The sequence below is a fragment of the Amphiura filiformis genome, chromosome 15 (genome assembly GCF_039555335.1).
Source record: "Amphiura filiformis chromosome 15, Afil_fr2py, whole genome shotgun sequence".
In the NCBI taxonomy this organism is placed as follows: Eukaryota; Metazoa; Echinodermata; class Ophiuroidea; order Amphilepidida; family Amphiuridae; genus Amphiura; species Amphiura filiformis.
In genome coordinates this window covers 26,642,797-26,661,410 of record NC_092642.1, presented here as the reverse complement: position 1 = coordinate 26,661,410, position 18,614 = coordinate 26,642,797, and the positions used below count along the sequence as shown (strand labels likewise).

General features: G+C 35.8%; 1 protein-coding gene across 1 annotated transcript; it reads left to right on the top strand.

Moving 5' to 3' along the window:
• Nucleotides 1-1,775: 1,775 nt before the first annotated feature.
• On the top strand, nt 1,776-15,656 carry LOC140171440 (extracellular serine proteinase-like). The gene is made up of 8 exons (XM_072194700.1): nt 1,776-1,914; nt 2,861-2,998; nt 5,069-5,201; nt 5,416-5,528; nt 11,847-11,988; nt 12,208-12,392; nt 13,507-13,687; nt 15,195-15,656. Exons 1-8 carry the CDS (start codon nt 1,807-1,809, stop codon nt 15,434-15,436), a joined length of 1,242 nt encoding a protein of 413 aa, XP_072050801.1. The 5' UTR covers nt 1,776-1,806; the 3' UTR covers nt 15,437-15,656.
• Nucleotides 15,657-18,614: the final 2,958 nt, after the last annotated feature.

The window sequence follows — 18,614 nt, the reverse complement described above, 5'->3', positions numbered from 1 at the left end:
TTTGCAGGATTAGATAGTGCATCTATTAAAAAAACAAATTTAACCCAATATTGTCCAGTTTTGAAATTGTGATTATTTTTCCAAGTGTAAGGATACTTTATTGGCGCAGTATATTTAGCTACCAATATACAACTGCTGAATACCAGCTTAACTTATTGATTGCTTGAGGTTTTACTGAAATGTATTGCACGCGGGGTGTCTGATTTATAGTGCGGAAAGTGAGATTTTTTTTCTTTTCAAAGAGAAATGATATTTCAAGTTAAACAAAATACTCAACTGGTAGCACAAGGACATGCAGTGTGTGTGTATTCCCCTACTATTTTAAGGCATCACGTTTAGTTTGGTCCTATAGCACTATCGTTGCCACAATATTAGGTAAAATGTATGTGGGTTCTCTCTTTAAAGCCATTTTTGTAAAGAAATAAATACCACAGTAGGAAAAGATTAGTGCTTCTGACACATAGGATTCATGAGTCGCAAGTACATGGTTTTAGTTACTCGTTCTTGTGATATTTCAAGTTAAACAAAATACTCAACTGGTAGCACAAGGACATGCAGTGTGTATGTATTCCCCTACTATTTTAAGGCATCACGTTTAGTTTGGTCCTATAACACTATCGTTGCCACAATATTAGGTAAAATGTATGTGGGTTCTCTCTTTAAAGCCATTTTTGTAAAGAAATAAATACCACAGTAGGAAAAGATTAGTGCTTCTGACACATAGGATTCATGAGTCGCAAGTACGTGGTTTTAATTACTCGTTCTTGTGTTTTTACAAATTCTTTAATGGTCATGTTGTTTGACCTAAAACATGCACTCGGTGCCATAATTCTTTTCAAATAAACCCTAAATCATAATATTCGTGTAGCAAATATCCTTTGGAATAATTTGACGTAGTTTTCAAAGCCTATTGTTCTGGTGACTTTAGGCATGACAACCATTTAAATCCTTTCGGGTTACCAAATTTTGAATATTTTCAACATTATAATGAGTAAGCTTAGTTCCTGGTGCTAATCTGCATTTGCTGAGCTCCTTCCTATCATTCGTGGTTGTAAGTTGAGCCATTGAACGTCCTCGGGAGAGAACTTCCAGTATTGTGCCGATATTGTGCGCGGGGTATTTAAAGTGTACTACCTGAACCATTAAGTGGATCCCATCACTATAATAAATCGTATGTTATGTTATGTTATGTTATGTTATGGTGTTTTTTTAGAACAGTAGCGTAGCCATGACTTTTACCGAGGGAGGCATAGGGGTGCAAGGCAACTTTCAAAGGGGGGGGGGGGGATTTGACGAAAATGGGCCATAAAGCACAAAGAAAGGCCTTTAAATCTAATCTTAAATATCAGGGCAGCAAGCATCCCATAGGCTACCATGGCTACATACTGGGGCAACTGCCTCCCTCCGGCTACGCCACTGCTTTATATACATTTGTGTCAATTCTGAGATGTGTTCAAACAAATGTGTTCACATAATGCGGATCTAAAAAGTCAAAAAGAAAATTATTGATTAAACAATCCTATTTAAATCCGTGTGTATTTTGTTTGAAAAATAAATTTGTTTTTCACATCCAAAAACACTAAAATATATTTCATATTTTATTTTTTATGGTATGTTTTAATGGCTTTTTATCTCGAAAGCATGTTTGCCGACATGTGCAAGGTGTTGTACGAACGGGTCACATTTTTCAAGTTCAGCAAAATTTCTGGTAAATAGGCCCCATATCTTAAGAAAGAAAGAAAGGAAGCTTATCATTTTCTGTGGATTTTTTTCCTTCAGGTGATCACCTAGAATACCACTACCAATATGCGTCTGCTGGTGTTAGCCGTGTTGGTTGCTGTGTCCAGCGCTAATTTGGCACCGCTCTTCACACATGAAAAGAACATTCCTGGAGAATATATTGTTGCCCTAAAGGTATATATAAACTGGTCCCAAAAAGTAACTTACCAGGTAAGAAATTCGTCTGTCAAGTTCAAACGACAAATCGTATTATACTGAATAGCATATGAGTGGAAGCGGTGTACATTTACGCGGAGTTTGACACCTCATTTGTCGCAAACAGATCAAAACTTTTGAAGTTATGCTCATTTGAACAAGCCTACTATCAAATTTGAAAGTTGCAGGTCCGCCCCAATGAATTCACACAATAAACAATAGGAAAGTTAGTCATGCAAAGAAGAAGAGGAGAGCACTGATTACACCTGTATACTGCCAACCATCTCAAGTGGTATGAGTGCAACTTTCATTCCAGTGGATAGGTTCGGTTAAATAAGCATAACTTCAAAAATACTCATCCGTTTGCAACAAATGAGGTGTCAAAATTCGCGTAAATTAACACTGCTTCCACTCATATCCCATTTAGTGTAACACAATTTGTCGTTTGAATTTGACAGACAAATTTCTTACCTGGTAAGTTTCTTTTTTGGAGCAGTTTATATATATATAATATATAGAGAGAGGTATGATACCCGGGTGTACCAGAAAAATAATAATTTTTATTTCTCATGTGTGATGTTCTATTGCATTGGTATCTTAAGTACTATTTCTATTTAGAAACTTCATTTGGAATGGGGTGCTGATTTTGAAAAAGTGGACTTTTTCCAAGCTGGCGATGTTATGAAAAGTGGACACAATTTTGACCTTTTTAGTCCTAAAAAGCGTAAAAAATTATTTTTTTTGCTTGCCACGCTCGCAAATTCTGAAATTTTGGGACTTTTTGTATACATTTCAAAATTGGGGGTGGGGGTACGTCGCACCCCAACACCCACCCCACCCCCGCGTACGGGCCTGAGGACAAATCTTTATCAATATCCTCAGTCATTTCATTCTTTAATTTTCTGTAATAATTTTATTTGTCCAGCCCGATGTAGATTTGGACGAGTTCAGAAGTTGGGTTGACAACAGATTCGCCAATGAAGCCGGAATACATATTAAGAGAGAATTCCGTAAGGTTTTCCAAGGTTTTGAAGCAGCAATGGATCGATTAGCTCTACGTGAAGTAAGTATCCGCATTAGTCTAGTGGTGTTCTGCTGGGATAAGGGGCTGTCATGGTGGGTGGGGTGAAGGGTGTCATGGTGGATTAAGACGTGTCAGGAAGGATTAGGGGGTGTTAGGGTGGTTTAAGCATATTAAGGGATGTCATGTTGGGTCAAGGGGTGTTAGGGTGCAAGTCACGGACATAGATATCGTGTTTACTCAAACACAGCTGTGCCATCTAGTTATTATTTAAAATCCAATTTGAAAAGATATCAAGGTATCAAGGTATTTAGCTAGGAATTTTACGATTATAGGTTAATTTAAAGGTGCAATATATGACTTAAATTTTTAGTCCAAAGTTAAAGTCAAATTAATTATTGGTACAATAATTGTACTATGTTAAGGTAAGGGGTATGAACGTTTGGACAGTATTTATTGTGGGACATTAGAGCACATCAGACATATCGACTTGCATTCTGAATACGAAGAATGTCCTTCTGATATCAAATAATTTTGAATTTTTGAAATTCGCAATGTAATACACATTTTATGGCAAATCATTAAAAAGCCGACGATCAATTGAAAATTTTGACCTTTTATATTGAAGATATGGATTTTTTCCCAAAAAGACCTTTTTTTTTTGGTGTTTTGGGAAAAAAGTTCCTCCCAGCTACATACACTTTAAGAATATATCATTAGATTTATAAAATTTATTTCGAGGACTGTTATACAGCCTGTCTCAAAAACAATTGTGCAAGTAAAAAGCGCCCTCTTTGGCAGTTAGAAAATACCGTCGTGACATAATGCTTACATCAACGTCACGGGCGCAGTCTTAGCTCTCAAATGCCGTTTGTTCTGTTCAATTATTTAGCTTGTTCCAATTTTGAGCTATGTTTATTTAACTACGAAAGGGTAAAATCACAATTGTGCCACTTTTACTAGGGAAGAGAGCTGTACATGTACTCCCCCTTTCGGGGCGCATGCATTCGACGCATCAACATCAGCACGCGTGCATTATTTTGTCTAATATCTCTTCCAACAGGTAATACGCGTTCATTTACCTATAAAATGTATAAGTGCGCAATATTTTGTTTGTCTTTTAACATGTATTAAGTGACTAAAGAGAACAGTATTTACCATGATAAATCATTGACATGCACAAGTATTAAATTTTTACAGCAGAATGTGACATATTTATTTATCTTTTAATCTCTTTTAAGTGGAAAAAGAGAATCATCATTCCTGCATCATGATAAAACAGTAATAACAGTCAAAACAATTTTATGTGTAATTAATGCATTCTTTGATTTCACGAAGGAACTCTTGATAAACTTGATTCTATCACACTGTTACATGTAAAGCCCTCTTCCCTAGTAAAAGTGGCACAATTGTGATTTTACCCTTTCGTCTTTAACTAAACATATCTCGAGATTAAAACAAGCAAATTGAACAGAACAAACGGCATTTGAGAGATAAGACTACGCCCTTGACGTTGATGTAAGCATAATGTCACAACGGTATTTTCTAATTGCCAGAGAGGGCGCTTTTCACTTGCACAATTTTTTTGAGACAGGCTGTATATCAAAAATTTGAAAAATATCAAATTTTAATAATTTGTCATAAAATTTGTATTATATCGTGAATTTCAAATAATGAAAATTATTTGATATCAGAAAGACATGCTTCGTATTCAGAATGCAATTCGATACGTCTGAGGTGCTCTCATGTCCCACAAACTGTCGAAACGCCATAAACGCTCATTCTAGATCCCTTAAGCGATAGGAATATTTGTCAATTTCACGTTGCAACTTGTAATGTGAATCCACTCCATGAACTTCTCGCGCTTTCCTCCAACGTATTATACCATTGCAAAACACATTGATTTTTTTTTTAAATCTCAACTGCTAGACTAAGACAAGAAAAGACGATGATGTGTGCTAAAATGCATTAAATGCTGCCAGTAATGGCCTGAAGAGCTTCACAGCGTTGTTGCTAAACATGATCATCTATATCATATTCTACGACCTAAACATTATCGTGTTTACTATATACATCAGTGAACTGTATAATGGTATTTATTTTCCCTCCAAGATTCGTAGTCAAGACAATGTCGCCTTTGTGGAGGAGGACATGATTGTGGAAACATTTGCAAACGCGGAAACATGGGGTTTGGACAGAGTAGATCAGCGTGGTCTACCACTTGATGGTGATGCTAATTTTCCAGGTTAGTATCAGGAGGTCATTTTAGAGTTTACAAAAGATCTGTTTCAAAGTGAAGGAAAAAATAGAAGCCAATAAAGATTGTCGTTAAGTCAAGTCTGGAAAAGTCTGATGAAGGTAATGGTCTCGGGACGCTAGCATATTTCGATAAATACAAATCTACAGGTTATTCAAATATTAAAAGAATGCTTCCGTATACAATAATATGTTTATTTTAGGTACTGGTGCTGGCGTGACTGCATACATCATCGACACGGGAATTTATCCAGACAATCAGTACTTCGAATCACGAGCAGCGGTTGCATTCGATGCGATTGATGATGGTGAAGAAGTGAGTAAATACGTGTATAATTATGACATGTGCAAGCCATCTATATAATTATGCACCGCCCACGAAAGTATTTTGTGCACACATCAGGCATGTTAGGTTGCACGTTGCAGATCCCTTCAACTATTTGTCATAATTATTTTACTTTGACAAAGGTTCATCAGTTCATAACGTTACACTCTCAGAAAAAAAGGTGCTACTTAGAACCTTTTTTTGTCCTCTATGTAGAACCCTAAGCAGTAATAAGGTTCTAAAAGGAACGTTAAAAGGTTCTATAAAGAACCTTAAAGATTTAAAGAGCCTGGGGACATTCTACATTCATTTCATCACAAATTCATTCATTCAGGGACTCATCACAAAGTTAAGAAAAGTAAAACGTAGTGTTAACCCAGGTTTTGGTACTAAGGTTCTACAAAAAATCATTTTCTTGGATAAAAACCTTTTTCTGTTCTACAAAGAACCCCATTGAGGTTTCAGTTGGGTTCTTTGTAGAACCAAAAAGGTTCTTCAAGCTAAGAAAAAGGTTCTTGTAGAACCTTTTCTGGAAGAACCTTTAAAGGTTCTTAAAGAAAGAACCTCAAAGGGTTTTAGTAGAACAGAAAAAGTTCTTTATCCAAGAAAATGATTTTTAGTACCAAAAGGGTTAACACTACGTTTTACCTTTCTTAACTTTGTGATGAGTCCCTGAATGAATGAATTAGAATGTTCCCAGGCCTATTTAAATCTTTAAGGTTTTTTATAGATCCTTTTAAGGTTCTTTTTAGAACCTTATTACTGCTTAGGGTTCTAAATACAGGACAAAAAAAGGTTCTAAGTAGCACCTTTTTTTCTGAGAGTGTATGCATATCAAATCACGCTTTATTCATTAAAAAACACAAAGAATGGAAACTTGAAACCCAGGTCAAGGTTTGGGAAAACCCAAACCCATGCAGAGTATTCAAAAACATGCTTCGAGAAAGACAACTCACTAGGATTCACACTGAACATGCTCATCTATCAGGGCAAATTTTGCAAAATATAGGTCACAAACAGCCATTTTCCCTCTATTTTATCACCATTTTTAACTTAACCTAGGATTATGGGGGGGGCTGAAAGGCCCTGCACCAGAATTATTTAGGGGCGGAGCCTTCCAAGCCCACGGTTTCTAAGCTTATGTAAAAATTAAGTTCTGAAGAAAACAATTTTATCTTCAGTGAGTAATAATATTACTGCTGAAATGACAAATATTTTGACAAAGAAGGTTCTGTTTGTTTTGCACAGGCTTTTCCAGTTCAACACAGAAATGATAAGAAATGAATTATGTTATTGCGTCGCCCAGAATTATTGTCGCGCGTCTGGGTGGTGCAATAGCATTCAACTACGAATGGCCTATAAACAACGAAGAACTACACTAAGCCACAAAAGAAACCTACAATTTTTGGTATTTTTGGTATTTTTACATAACCATGAATTATGTAAAAAACATAGCAGATAAGTAAAAAAATACTTACATATTAGGTAAAATATTTACATAACTTTTATGTAGATTTTTTTACCTCAGCTTTTTGGTATTTTACTACATAATTGTTATGTAATATTTGACACAAATTATGTAAAAAATACATAACATTTATGTAGCATATGAACCCTATAACAAATAGGTATTTTTCACACAACCTTGAATTATGTAAAAAATACATACCAGTTAAGCAAAAAAAACAGGTCAATAGGATTGGGGCTTTCTTTCTTTCTTTCTTTGTTTTATTTTATGCTGAAACATTATTCATGATAGATTTGAAGTCATCAGATCTTGGTCAACTGTTAGATTCATTCAACAATACAATTTCATGCATGAACTATTTTATTTTGTTTTTCTTTTCATTCTATCAGTTCAACCCGCTATCTAGTTAATGTTCAATGTTAGCATTTCTCTCTCGCATGTACGATACAATGCTACAGTACACTAATGCATTGTCACTTAATCAAGGCTTCAAGCCTAATTCGAGTCCCACACTTGGTACACTAGGCTACATTATCGAAGTCATGTCAATGCATATCACGTCTATAATAGTACACTGTCCGTATTACCAAAGAAGATCTCCTGTGGTATTTGTGATCTATCTCAACACGTACACACATTGCTATACACGCAGTGCCGGTCCGTCGCAGTATACAGTACAGTATTGATCGCTGTAATGTCCCGGTGCATGTCAATTCTAATGTTGGTCAATCTAGCAAAATGAACCCATAAATAGTCATTTTTAAAGTCTCAAAGAAATTCATGCATAACTTATCGAACGAATCTCCAGTTTGGTTCAAGCTTAATGACTCCGAAACCTATTTGAATGAAGTTTCAGCAGGTATGCGCTACCCGATCACACACACGTCGTGTCCACCATTGCTTTCGGTCTGCGCTATAATTTCTTACGTGAAATTGGTAAAGACTACACGTGTGTCGATTTACATAACACGTTAGGTAGATTTCCTCCAATCAGCGAAGTATTTTTGGCTGACATTTTACTTCATTTAGCTTCATTTCATGCAATGATTACACAAACTAGGTAAACTAGCTTCGTTACAGTTCAAATATGTATTTGAAGCATTTACAAACTGGCATGGTAAACGTTTTTGACAAACTTTTACATAATATTGTGTATAATTTAATTTACATCGTGTTTACATAACGTGTGAATATTTCTCTGAGTGTATCTTAAATCACAGTTCACAGCAAACAATTTTAACAACATTACATTAAGTTTTTTAATGTTTTTAACTTAATGTAATGTTGTTAAAATGTTTTTAACTTAATGTAACTAGCGGTTACCCGTCTTTCGCGGTCAGGGTCTTTCGTGGTTGGTAAATTTTGTTCATTTTGTGTACATGTAAATGTTTTATTTAATGTGATTAATGGTATGAGAGGAGATGATCATTTAGAACTTAGAAGTATAATATTTAGTATCTTTTCCATATAAATCAATGGCTTGAAATTGCAATTAGATCATATCTTGCCCCTGTGGGATGCTGGTCGCTCTGATATTTAAGATTTTTATGCATTTGTTTCTGCAGTACTTTTTAGCCCATTTTGGACAAATTTGTTGTACCTTTTAGCTCATTTTTTATCATTTTCATCCAAGTTTGTCCCCCACCTTGAAATGTACCTTCTTCCCCCGCCTCCTGCAAAAGTCCTGGCTACATCACTGAGCAGATGAACACAATTTTATTCACATCCCTCTTGGCCCCCTGTGGCCTGCTGGCTGATATGATATTTTAGATTTCTATGCATTTGTTGTACTTTTTATTTGTTAGCCCATTTTGGATAAATTTGTCGTACTCTTTAGCCCGTTTGTGACAACCCCCCCCCCCCCCATGAAATTTGCCTCGGCCCCACCCCCCACTCTCTCTCTCTGAAAAAGTCCGGCTACACCACTGTGCAGCTGAAACAATTTTATTCACATTTCCTTACACTCTATTTCATATAAAGTTATGATCATACCTGATCATACATTATGTTGATAACATTAAACATAGCCCCACCACAAAGCAGAGTAGGCCTATTCATGGTGTGGTTTGGCAACCCTGATTAATTTGTCCTTCAAAAGTTTCACTTTAAACTATAGGTTCTCCATAAGAACACAGAATACATGCTAATGTTGATCAATTAGTCCTTCAAAAGTTTCACTTTAAACTATAGGTTCTCCATAAGAACACAGAATACATGCTAATGTTGATCAATTAGTTGAATAAACAATAGATGTTAATTGAGTTTCTACTGTGTCATGTAATAGTTGCTTCTACTGTGTCATGTAAAAGTTGAGACTACAGGCATAATATCCTCACACCGCGTACCGATGACAGGATAGAAGGCCTAATTCAGGCTATGTCAACATTAGTGTATTGTGTTGGCATGAAAAGTTGTAGCATGCAGGTGCGCTGCCACTGCCTTTGCCCTGCCTTTGAAACTAATTAACATAATTTGACACCCTTAACGTAAACAAAAACAAAATTGGACGTTTTATTGGGGTGCGGACAACTTTACTCTACGCAACGCAAAAATCCGTTTTCCGAAATAATGTAAAACGTAGAAGTTTTTAGCCTTACCAATTCGCCAAACTCAGTAATTTATTATAGATGTTGTTAAAGGTGAACCTCATTGAAAATAAAGTTATATATCAATGGAAAGCTTATGATGTCAGGATACTAAAAATTATTTTTTCCGATTTTTTGATGGCCAATAAAGCTGAAAAATTAAAAAAATGATTGAATTTTTTTTCTTTTTTAAGTCGCCCAAAAAGCACCTAAATCAATCGTCTATGACCTTGAGAATGCTCGTGACGTAAGCTCAGGGTTCGCAGTCACGTGATCCTACTCGGAAACATGTAAACAAGACTTGCTTCCTGTACTTTGCAAGCTGCCCGGCAAGTCTGATTTTGACAATAAAGCTTGAAATTAGAGGAATCTTCAAGTTGCTGGTTCCTTCTATATATATTAGAAATAATAGAATTATGGTCAACACATAAATTTTCCGTAACTTTTTTACAAAATCAGTGATAACTCTGGGTATAACTGGGTAATTGAGTTTGAATTTCGCGCTGGGATCAATCCCATGCGCAAATGCTTGCTGGACCGTTCATGTCATGGACTGAATAAACATGATCGAATAACAAATTAAATACTTGTTTGTGACATTCCCTATTCTTGATTCATTTTAAAATATCTGATTAAAAAAAATATCGTCTTGAAGTAATCAAAAAAATAATAAGAAACCGCCGATTTCATCAAATCCAGCCCATATAAAGGTTTTCATATTTAGCGCATTGCGGTAATACATTCTTTCCACACAATCGCGATTGAAAGAAACAGATACTCGGCAGATACTTTATTATAAAAATAAATACAATTTAGGCTTAGTAGACCGTTATTTGATGGAATTCTGAAATCTGAATAAAATTAAAATATTGTCACTTGTGTCACGATTCTTTAATGATATTACAATCAGTGTACGGTACTGAAAAAGTGAAACATTCATGTTTTATGGATTACCGAACACGATGCGTAAATTGCTGCTGGATGCTGAAGAAATGGCAGGGACGGATATGCACAAACACAGCGACTCGCTTCGGGGCTTCGTCCTCGTAGCACTTGCGCTGTCAGGAGATTTGATCAATCGTTCCCTTATATTTGGAACATTTACAGGAATAAATTTTGCTGATGAAGTAGCAATAAGTTGGAAATATCAGAATGTGAATATCAAATCGGTCATTTTGTCTGCAAGTACAGTACAGTCGCGGATACTGAACACTCGGCGTAGTGAGACTCAGTCAGTCCGCTGAGCTGAGCTCATCCCGTATGTATCTATATACGAGTTCGCCTATCATACATGACCGGCTATGACCGGTTGTAAAGCTAAGAAATAATTAAAAAATCCTGTACATGTACCTTATTCTATGCCTTCATTTTCTCAACTCTCAACTTGGTGTGACGATCTGAACTGGTAGCACTAGCAGTTATTTTTTGCAATCTGTTTTCAGTCCGGTTCTTCGGCGAATCTTCGCTCTTCGTGCTTTACTGTAATATTCCCTATGCATATCGTGGATGGATTGGCCTATCCCAAATCACCCCGGCCAGCACTTTTCCCATTTTTAAATCCACACACTTTATTCAGGAACTTCATTCTTGATTTGATCATGATATTTCCTTCATGTTATTCTTATTTTATTGAAGATATTTTTCATGTAAAGTAAGTTGACAATGACTGAATTCGTGCATTGGCCCGATGCATGCCACAGTAATTATACACGGACATTGTGTTTATAATCAAACCCGGAAGTAACTGTGTGTCCCCGTGCTGACGTCATCATCGAAAGCGCCCAATTTGAACGATTTCGTTTTGTAATTTAGGGGGGGTGCCAATATCCAATCTTTGCATGGAGATTATGTCTATCCTGGTGCGTTAGGCAAATAAAAAATATTCTTTTCTGCTTCCTGGCATCATAAGCTTTTCATTGATATATAACTTTATTTTCAATGAGGTTCACCTTTAAGAGTCAAAACAAACTTACCAGGATCATCATGTCACATGTCCAAACAAATAATGAAGTCCTTTAGTAACGGGTATGTTCATCGTGCGCTTACACGCATACTGTGCACCTGCTTCTCATGCTTCCAACCACGTTCCTGATGATATCCTGGGGAAGATTGTCCCATGCTTCCTGCAGTGGTTAATTTTGATGGACAGGATTTTAAGATATGACATTGTGAAAAATTTCTTTGTTGGCTTAATGTGTATGTTAAAATGGAACACACAATTATTTAGTATAATGTTTGCTGTTTACAATTTTTCAGGGGATTGACTGTAATGGACATGGTACACATTGCGCTGGAACTGTTGGTAGCAACCCATATGGCATTGCACGAGGGGCTTCTTTGAGAGGGGTTAGAGTGCTTAGTTGTACTGGCTCCGGATCACTCTCAGGCGTGTTGGCAGGTTAGTATGATGAGGGCCCTAGACCAAATCATTATTTTAAAAAAATATTTCAGAGAAAAAGTATTTTATAGTTGGCCTCGAATTGGCAGGATACCGCAAAAATAGTGGATTCGTCTACATACTTCCAAAAACCTCATCTCAAGAAGAGGAAGGCAGTATACAACAGCTTACGACTAATACAAGAATGAAACTTGATTGGTCTTTCAATACATTTTTCAGGTATGGATTGGGTAGCAGCCAATCATGATGGCCCGTCCATAGCATCCATGTCTATAGGAGGTGGTTCATCTACATCAGTTAATAGAGCTGTAAAAGGGATGGTTACAAGTGGTGTTGCGGTATCAGCGGCAGCTGGAAATTCAAACAGCAATGCGTGTTATTACTCGCCAGCTGGTGCTCCTGAGGTATGATCAATTTGTTTTCTTGATGTTAGGTGCTATATTTATTTAATTTGCAATTAAATTTTCACCATCAACCTTTTTACGAAAAAATTTTTTTTAGCCAAATCGTTTTGACAGTCTTACAGCCACTCAGCACCCCCATCAACATCACGGACATGACTGCCAGTCCTAGATTATCCTTTCTCCTTTATTGATAACCATAAGCAAATGCTGTAGTTCAAGAAATTTCAGTTCATAGGCACTATAATCGTGCAAATCGTGTCAAGGGTAGACTCTGTTTTGTTGGTCGAAGCAACCAAAACAAATCGATTTTCATTATCTAAATCAGTATATTATTGACAAATAACATTTTGATGTTTTACAAAAGTTCATTCTACAAATCATATACTTTGAAAACTTGCTTGCTTTATTGCGGTTAATGAGTTCAGCCCTCTTTACAACATAACTCAAGAACCACAGGCACTTACAAAAGTATATCTGTGATATTTGAATTTTTCTTCACACTCGCTATGAAATGATCAATGCAATTATTGGCAAAGCTCACTACCATTTGCTAGATGCTGTGATATGTCTACGTTTGGCTCTGCAGGGGGCGAAAATGAAAAAGTGTCTGATTTTGTTGAAAATGGTCCCAAATTATTCAGCTTGTTGCAAGAAATGAGAAAAATATTAGTTAATAGTGCTTTCTTATACAGGTAACACAGCTCAATATAGAATGCAATGCGCTAGTGTTGGTTTATTACCAAGGTAACAAAACATCCTACATAGGGAAAACTATTCTTTTTCTGATTTCTCGTGCCAAAACAAATAGTTTGAGATCATCTTCAACAAAATTGTAGTGATTTTCATTTTCACCCCCTGTTGAGCCAAAATTCGACCTATGGCGTCACAATGTTACCTATTTGCTCATAACGGTACGTCGTAGATCGGTCAAACTAAATCCTAAAAACTAGATGAATATTATTGTTGTTTTTAACCAAGTCCGAGTAAAATATTATATAATATAATATAATATAATATAATATAATATAATATAATATAATATAATATAATATAATATAATATAATATAATATAATATTTTATTATATATATATACATGTACTTATATTTTGTAGGCCATTGCAGTTGGAGCAACGGAGCTTCAAACAGATACCCAGGATGGGCGAGCATATTTTTCTAACTATGGCGAATGTGTCGATATTTTCGCTCCAGGGGTGGACATTCTCAGTACAGGGATTGGTTCTCGTGAGACCTATACGACGAGTGGCACCTCGATGGCATGCCCTCATGTGACTGGTAAGACAATAGCTAATGCCAACACTTGGCTTTGTGTTTGGTTTTTTCTTGCCGTTGCTGGACTACAACATCTTATTTTTGCATGGATATGCCCTTTTCATCACTCTTGGTAGTGCGCAGCATTTTAACAGAGGTGTCGATTGGATCCTGGGGTATGAGCCTTTGGACAGTATTTATTGTGGGACATTAGAGCACATCAGACAGAAATATCGAATTGCATTCTGAATACGAAGAATGTCCTGATATCAAATAATTTTGACTTTTTGAAATTCGCAATGTAATACACATTTTATGACAAATGATTAAAAATTGATATTTTTGACATTTAACAGTACTCGAAGTAAACTTTATAAATCTGATGATATGTACTTAAAGTGTATGTAGGTGGGATGAAAAGCCGACGATCAATTGAAAATTTTGACCTTTCTTATTGAAGATATGGATTTTTTTCCCCAAACATCCAAAACAAATTCGGTCTTTTTGGAAAAAAAATCCATATCTTCAATATGAAAGGTCAAAATTTTCAATTTATCGTCGGCTTTTCCTCCCAGCTACATACACTTTAAGAATATATCATTAGATTTATAAAATTTACTTCGAGGACTGTTATATATCAAAAATGTGAAAAATATAAAATTTTAATAATTTGTCATAAAATTTGTATCATATCGTGAATTTCAAAAAATGAAAACTATTTGATATCAGAAAGACATTCTTCGTATTCAGAATGCAATTCGACATGTCTGATGTGCTCTCATGTCCCAAAAAATACTGTCGAAACGCTCAAAACGCTCATTCCATATCCCTTAAAACTAATATCTTCAAAAACATTCGGCTTCAACTCTTACAACTTCAGTTCTGCCAATGATATATCTTTCTATGCATGATTATACATGTTATTTAGTGGGATATAGTCTAAAATACATTCAATGAAGGCAATTCTATATGGATACCATGAAAATGTTAACTTTGGCTCTAACTTTCAACATAGTTTGCCGATATGGCAAAACAATTTTGGTAACAGAATCTTAAAATATTTATAGGTGGTATCAACTACAATTTCGGAATTTATATAGCGCTTTTTCCAGAGGATTCAAAGCGCTGTAATTTCGCTGCGTGGTGAATCATCACAATCAGATCGCATCAACTAGGCTAGTTGCAGCCGAACCCGGCGCAAACCTATCCGCACTTAGATTGTAACATCCACCCATTTTCTGCAGCTCCCCAAATTCCAATGGGTGAAGGAAGTTTTTGATAACAAAACAACTAATCATAATAATCATTAATAATAAAGAACTGTTTTATTTACCAAAATTAAATTACTGTCATGAAAACCCTCCTTACTCTAAAATGGACGAAACGTGTTTACAACTTCCATACGCCTACAACGCGCTACATATTCGCTCCTCCATACGCAAGGTCCGCGCACACAACAACCAGTGAAATGTATTGCTTACATGTCACCCCACGCCCCACTGACTAAATATATATAACTTTCAATCAACAGGAGCTCTTTGCGTTCTTCTTGGAAACGATAATACTTTGACTCCAGAACAACTCGAAACAAAACTCATGGATATGGCGACCTCGGACGTGATTGATGATGTGGGCAATGGGAGTCCTAATAAACTTCTGTACATTGGAACGGATGCAGTCAGGGCTAAATCTAGACTACGCTTTGGATCTCCAAACGGCGGCGTCAAAATGATGCAACAAAACGGTTTCAAATCCCGTGACATAATTCAGTAAACGCCATATTTAAGTGAAATTATGAAAGGTAGCATCTACATAGTATATATCCTGCCCAATACAATGTAAGGTTCCATTATGGAAGGAAGAAACAGAAGGATCCATGATGATAATTTACTTCATTTTTTCCCCAAAATTATTTAATGTATAAAAAGAGGTTTCAAATCTCACAAAGAGTTACAATCGGTTTCGGGAAACAACCCTTTTTTTTTTTTTTTTTTTTTTTTAATTTTTGAATACATTTAGGTATAAGTGAATGAAACGTTATCTTGTTGAAACAGAATTAAAATGGTAACGATGATATGGTTGCCGTTTTGGTTCATCGTGTATTCTCCTTATATAGGCTAACATTAAATTGTTCATTTAAATATGGGGTTTTATGGGTGAAAAAGGATCAAAACATGACTTTTTCAATTTTGACTAAATTTTTTGGTATTTTAAGATATATTTTTAAATATAAAGAAAAAAAATTAAAAAGAAAAAAAATTTAAAAAATGAAGAAAACACTTTCTATTAAAAAATAGCTTATGTCCTTACAACAAAAACGATTTCAGACAACCTGTAGCCTAAATCTTCTTTTGCAAACTTTTAAAACATGTCTACCGACCGCTGCTTGATGTTGCGTATAGCTGATGAGATCATGTTTTTTGTACATCATAATACTTTTTTGCTACTTTAATTTGCTCTGTGATGGTATTATTAACTTAAATAAAACATGAAAATGTTGCACAAATAAATGATTGGTGTTTCTGTGTCCAATAGTTTTTTTTTTTTATTACATGTCGGATATAAATAATATAAACAGCAAAGCCAATATTCGAGGAAAATGCCCGTACTAATGTAGTTTTGTTACTTAGAAGGCCCATTCTGTAATTTGCTCAACCGGACGACCGTAAAAATGACCAAAATTCAGATTTTGGTACTTTTGTCATTGTCATACATATGCTAACATAGCCTGCTAGCATCCGCTAGTGGTTCAGCCGAAAGACGTGTATGAATCTAATTTTTATACTGAGCGTATATGAATTAGGGGCTGGGCAACAATTATGAGCCCTGGGGGAGGGTAAAATTGGAGGGGGGGGCCAAGAAATTGTTGGCGAACCGAAAGTGGGCAAGCAATTTTTGTCCATCCGAGAGGGGGGAAACGATTTTTGGCGCACATTCATGGGGTGCCTTTTAAATAAAACGCTCTAAAAGGCTTAGGAAACAGTACGGAAACGCTTTAATTTGCAAATTTTCCTGCTCACTGCGCTCGCAACATTTACATTTGTATCTATACCATTTAATGTTTGCAAATTGTGTAAAGGGGGGGGGGCAAAGATTTTTGGCAGGCCGAGAAGGGGGCAAGCAAGTTATTTTCGTTATAATTATAAAGAGTTCAAAAGTACATGGCCATTATCTCTAGAATGCCTAATTAAGGAGGTATAAAAGTCAAAGGACAAACTCAATATTTTACAAGGGTTAATTTTTAAAATGCTCTGATTGCAATTCAATAATCTCAAAATGATCTTTATTGGCAAAAGAAAACACAAAATAGTTTGCTATATGAGTCTATGTTTAACGTTATGTCATATGAGCCGACAAGGTTACAAACAATGATAGTATAGTCTACACTATAGGGTTGTTAAATATGAGGCCATTCAATTTGGAGCATTTTGAAAATTTGTCCCATGACATTGTGTTGTACCCTTTGACCTATTCATTAACGCGGCTGTGTACTCTAGACATTGTTTCTTTCGCGAATTTGAGATTCTTTGAAATGTATGTAGGCCTACTTTGAAATGTTGGTGTTTTTGTTTATAAATACAAGGAAAGAAAGTCCAGATTTGTAAACTCCAACTGCTCTATTTTATGGATTTTATTTCACTATTTCACTCGTTTCCGCGATTTAAAAGGAAAGAAAAACTTTGTTGTACCATCGGGGTACACGCGCAACAACGCATCGCGTTGTGTATTCGCGCAATTTGTTTTTATTTTTTTGTCTATTTTCGATTTTATGGCACAGTTGCCTTTTAATGTTAATTAGACATCATGGAAATACATGAATAACTAACTTTACTTTTTATTCCTTTAAACCAGATGAACGACTTGGGATATTTTATAACCCGAAGAAAGTATTTTCAAATTTAATCTACCGTGCGACCTTTAATCTCAATAACTTAATTTGTTCATGTATGCCTTCTTGGCATCCGGTAGATAGTATTATCAATCAGTTTTTACAGAGGTGTTTGATTTTTTAATACAGAGGTGTTTGATATCTATACTACTAAAATAATAAGCGTTGCGTTGTCTGTCTGTCTGTCTGGCTATGCGTTTCACCGCGCTTCGACGCATCGTTCCGATATTTCAGACATAGATGGGAACCAGGCGTGCGCTGTTTACCGGGTAGTTTTGAAGGTCATCGGAGGTCGATGTCAAAGGTCAAAATTTCAAACTTTGTCCGATCGGGCCCAAACTTGGTGGGTGGAATCCTTGATAGGAGGGGACTATAATGCGCGAAATAAAATCGAGGTCAACCGAGGTCAAAGGTCATTACGGAGGGTTCAAATTTCAAACTTTGTCCGATCGGGCTCAAACTTGGTGGGTGGAATCCTTCATTATTATATATGGGGAATATGGTCATCAGGGGTCAAACAGTATCGCTATAATCACAGCAACAGTATCGCTATCATGGCTATACAGGTGCTTTTACAGTGCACTTGTAATTTCTATAATATCCTACCAAACTCAGAAACGAGCGAACTTCAGAGACTTTAGCAGGAGCTGGATATTCTTTTAAAATATTCAATTTTAATTACCTCTTGAACACGTACGAAGTTAACTTTCTGTAATTTATACGTTGTTACAACGTTCGATCGGGCTTAATAAAGGCCCATTCAGTGATTTGTTAATCCGGATGATCGTCATCAAAATTAATTTTTATAGTTATTTATATATTATACTGAATATATAAATTAGCTACATGTATTTGAATTTGCTGTTTTCTTTGGTTTTTTTGCCAAATATTTCATTTCCAAAATACCAAATGACAATTTGAATGACTTATCCTTCACTTTCAAGCAATTTATAAACATTTTTTATACTGCGCTGAGATCACTCAATGGGACTTTAATGCTCTGCGTGCTATCCATGCGCTTCAACGGAAAAAGTTGAAGTTTTGAAATATTTTCTCAAAATA